Source organism: Pyxicephalus adspersus, chromosome 1, assembly GCF_032062135.1.
Source record: "Pyxicephalus adspersus chromosome 1, UCB_Pads_2.0, whole genome shotgun sequence".
In the NCBI taxonomy this organism is placed as follows: Eukaryota; Metazoa; Chordata; class Amphibia; order Anura; family Pyxicephalidae; genus Pyxicephalus; species Pyxicephalus adspersus.
In genome coordinates, this window is record NC_092858.1 from 30,539,654 (window position 1) to 30,543,951 (window position 4,298).

General features: G+C 38.5%; 1 protein-coding gene across 3 annotated transcripts in view; it reads left to right on the forward strand.

The window, feature by feature from the left end:
• PSPC1 (paraspeckle component 1) overlaps window positions 1-4,298 on the forward strand; it is a 54,749-nt gene that overhangs the window by 1,938 nt on the left and 48,513 nt on the right. For all 3 annotated transcript variants that reach the window (XR_011919886.1, XR_011919887.1, XM_072405165.1), the window contains exon 2: window positions 1,209-1,510. Coding sequence is in view for 1 of the 3 variants with exons in the window: in XM_072405165.1 (XP_072261266.1) it covers window positions 1,209-1,510 (302 nt within the window). In the remaining 2 variants the exon portion in view is untranslated. The remainder of the gene's footprint in view (window positions 1-1,208; window positions 1,511-4,298) is intronic.

Consider the following 4,298-nt stretch of genomic DNA (forward strand, 5'->3'; position numbering starts at 1 on the left):
ATTTTTCTATCAGGTCAGAAAGGTAAGTGGAACAATAACTGGAGAAAATTGAAGGCAAAGCACAGGGGCTTGAATTTGATTCTAAGGTGAAATGGAAGCCAATGAAGAGATGAGTTCATCGATGGATGAGTCTGGCTGCAGCGTTCATCATAGATTGTAGAGGAGGAGGATGTTATAGTGGTCCAAACGAGACATAAGAGCGTGTAAAAGGAGTTTGGTAGTCTCTGGGGACAGGTAGGGGCAGATTTTAGAAATGTTGTGCAGGTGAAAGGAGCTGGAAAACACCAGGATCATTATTCAGTTAAAGTCCAATTGAAGAGTTTGAATTATCAAGAAATAAATCAATTTACATTTTTCCTTTTATGCAAAATACATGACAGAAATCTGCAAAATTTGTATCTTCTTAAAACACTGTTCATGGTGCCGCTGTCCTCAGCACTTGCCGTGTTTGCAGTATGCTTTCAGGTCATTCTATTGCTTCCCCTTTGCTGCTTTTGTATTTTAGGTGGTAAAAGATGTCTTGTAGGTTCTGTCACGCACAACACGGCTAATTCAGTAGTGTTCATTCCCTGATATTACAGCACTTTCTTTCTTTTTTTTCTAGAAAACCTATACAGGGAAATTCATACTGCAAAAATTTTCTTCTTAAGCTGATTCAGATACTTTATTACTTTCTGAGCATACTGGAAGAATTGTTGATAGCATTGCAGGGTGGTTTTTTTTTTAGTCTTTGGTTAATTTTAGTTTTAAGAATCAACTGTTCGTAGCCTTTTTCTGGCACAACTGTAGCCTTAAACATTTTACATATTTTGCATACTTCAGCTTCTGACTACCGGTATACCTCATAACTTTTACTGGCTGTCCAAGCTTCCTGTTTCACATCAGTTGTGCATTCCATTACTCGCATAACTTAATACAGTGTTGCCAGAAGAGTGCATCAGACTTGGTCTGCTTAAGTTACATTAGGAGGAAAACTGTAGAAATGTCACATCAAGTTGTAAGCAGTCAAATTAATCCAGACACAGTTGATGCTCAAAGTTTAATGATAGTAAATAGGAATTACAGGAAGCATATACTACCTGACAACCATTTCAAAGCAGTAATTTGTTTCACGGGCAGCAGCTAAAAGTTCTATTTAAGTTTGAGATGTGTGAGCCATAGTCTTATTATAAATGTTTATAATTTTTATTTGTTTTTGTTTTTTATAGGAATCCAGAACACTTGCAGAAATTGCAAAAGCAGAACTTGATGGCATGGTCATGAAAAGCAGACCCCTCCGCATTCGTTTTGCTACTCATGGTGCAGCTTTGACAGTTAAGAATCTGTCGCCTGTTATTTCAAATGAGCTTCTTGAGGAAGCATTTTCTATGTTTGGCCCAGTCGAGAGAGCTGTGGTTATTGTCGATGATCGTGGCAGAGCTACTGGCAAAGGATTTGTTGAGTTTGCAGCAAAACCTCCAGCAAGAAAAGCTATGGAGAGATGTTCAGAAGGAGCGTTTTTACTCACAACGTAAGATTTTTTTATTTTTTTTTTTGAAACATTTGTATATTCTGATTGAGCAGATCTTTATGTGTCTATTGTACTATATATGTTCAAGTTATGCCTTTCACATATGTTACATCTATGTAACATGCCACAACCAGAAGGGACAAGTGATGTCCCTTCTGCAATAAAATGTACTTACCTGCCTGATCTGTCTTCATCTGTCAAAAACAGCTCAGTGTAGGATGCTGTGATACCCGACTTCCCCTGCAGCTGCCAGGTCTAAAGAATCCAGAAAAAAAGGGTTATATATGTATTTGCTACCGAATTCAGGAAAAGTTTGGTTTACAGTAAATGCAGAATCTGTTTACTGCTCAGGCTGTTGTCTGGAAGGTAACTGGCAGAAATGATCTTTGCCTCGCTGAAAATCGCAGCAGGAATGGTTAGCGGAAGTGAGATTGCAAACAATTGAGATCTGCCAAAGGCTACACATGTCAGCCCGCATCTGCGTCCCCGATGTGTGAATGTTGGGGATTTGAAAGCATGTGTCTCACCAGAAACCTAGCTGTACTACCAACATAACATTTTGGAGTGACTCCATATGAAATTTTGGTACTCTAAAAGTGTTCAGTGGGATACTGATATTTAGAATTGGCAGTACTTCATCCAAATGTTTTATTTTTGCCAAATACGTCAGATTTTCTGTCCTAGTATGGAACACTGAAAATAGCATTTAACAAAAGAAATTCTTAAACATAAAGATTAGGCCATTTTCTTTTCTTCCAAATACACTGCAGTTTGGTTTACACAAGCACTGGTTAGTGAAGCTCTGTATTGTATTCTTTTTTTGATGGTCTCTGACCCAACTGTCTGATGTGATGAGCTCTTGAAAGACTTAGGCTACGTTCACACGTCCATTGGTTCTTGTCTGATAATCGGCTCAGGGCTGATATCGGACAAGAATCTGGCGTGTGTACAGCGCCTGTTGTCCAAACAACCGTCCTGGGGGATCTACAGACGATGGGCGATGAATGATCATATTAGAAGCAAAGAGGGACAGCGAGCAGCAGGGTGCCACAGTTCTCCCCCTCCCCTCTCCATAGATCAGAATGGTGCTGTATTTACAGCACTTGTTCATGCGTCGTGCAGTCCTTAGTCGTTGGAAAGAATCCTGAAAAATCCTTTCCAACGACAATTATTGCACGTGTGTACCCATCCTTAGACTTATTTTTTTAAATAAGATATTCTGTATCCCTCTCCATCTCTAGTGAATCTAATATTTATGGCCTGACCTAAAAGAGCTAGTATGCTTCTGATCCTCCTTGTCAATTGAGCTTTATGTAGGGCAGATTCAAAGTTGTTCTTATAAACCTTAACTTTTCTGGCTAAAAATAAAAGCAAATCCTGGACACACTCTCAAGATTGCAGCCTGTCTGTGACTCCCTTAAAAGTCTTAAGTCTAAAACGAATAGTCTTTAGGCAAGACTTTTTACAACTTTATTTTGCTTCTTAGAGGTTTAACTCATAATAATGGTTACGTAAATTTTCAAAGAGTGAAAAAGCATACATGCACGTTTATTTTTTTTTCCTTTCTGCATTTTAATATAGCGTTTATTGAAGCAACTAATCAAGAGTCAAAATTGCGATGTTAGCATTCCCAGTTTTATAGGCCTGACTTAGAATTTGAAGAATCTCAGAGGCATGTACCCAGGCATGATTTGAAGCTGAAGCCCTCAGTAAATATTTGTGCATTCTATTAACTCGTTTATTTATTTTTATTGGTTGGGCTTTAACATTGCGGAATTGCCCCCTCTCATGAGCAATACTACTTTGCTGGGCTTGTTCTCAACCAATATTTTTATGTGAACGTGGTCTTATTGAAGACGTTCTGGAGATTAATCATCTGAAATGTTTTCTTTTTAAAACTTTTAAAGGGGAAACAATATTTTATGTTTGCAGGATTTCCTTGATCTTATGATTTTTTTTTTTATAGTTGTAGACTCCAATTACAAATGTCTGACAGAATGCTACTCTGGCCTCTTCTGTATATTTCATTTCCCAGGTTTTTTCTGCTTTTATAAATACATAGTGCAAGCCTTGTTTGCACATAAATCACTTTTTCTTTTGCCCCTCTTTTGGCACTGTCCGTGGCCATTACATAACTTCCAGACAAGGAGGAGTTGGTACAAGATGCCATCTGACTAGAACAGGCTAAACCTTGCAGGTTTAATAAGAGAAAGGAGGGGGTGGTGTTTCTTATTGAGTCCAGTCTTTACAGTCTCTTCTGATTGAGGATAACGTAAGGAATGGAGGTGTTTGATGGCTCCTTTTAAAGGCTAGTTAAGTGTCTTCCAGAGTGTCAAGGCCATAGTTGATCTGAGAATTTACCAGCAAAATAAAATAAATAAAATTAAGGGAAACCAAAAAAGAGAGGAAAGTAATGGCAGATCTCAGAGGGAAATATAGAGGGAAATCTTTATCATATTTGGTTTTCTGATGATATCTTTAGATCTCAAAACAATTGACTTGACACACTTGATGGTGTTTTTGTGGTTTAGCCCACTTTTTGTTTAACAGTTTTTTGAAAATTCTCCCTTTGCTGTTTCACATTTGTGACATTGGGCACCTAGTCATCGGAGGGCTCGTGGCAAGTGTCACAGTGCCTGGTCTCAGGCATGCACAAAGCCAGATCAGTGTTGGGTCATTACATGCCACCCGATAACTTAGCCCTTAATCACAGAGACAGAACAAGACTCCCAACTCGATAACCTTTAGGGGAGTCAGAGATTTAAAGATGGCGGTATAGAGATGAAGT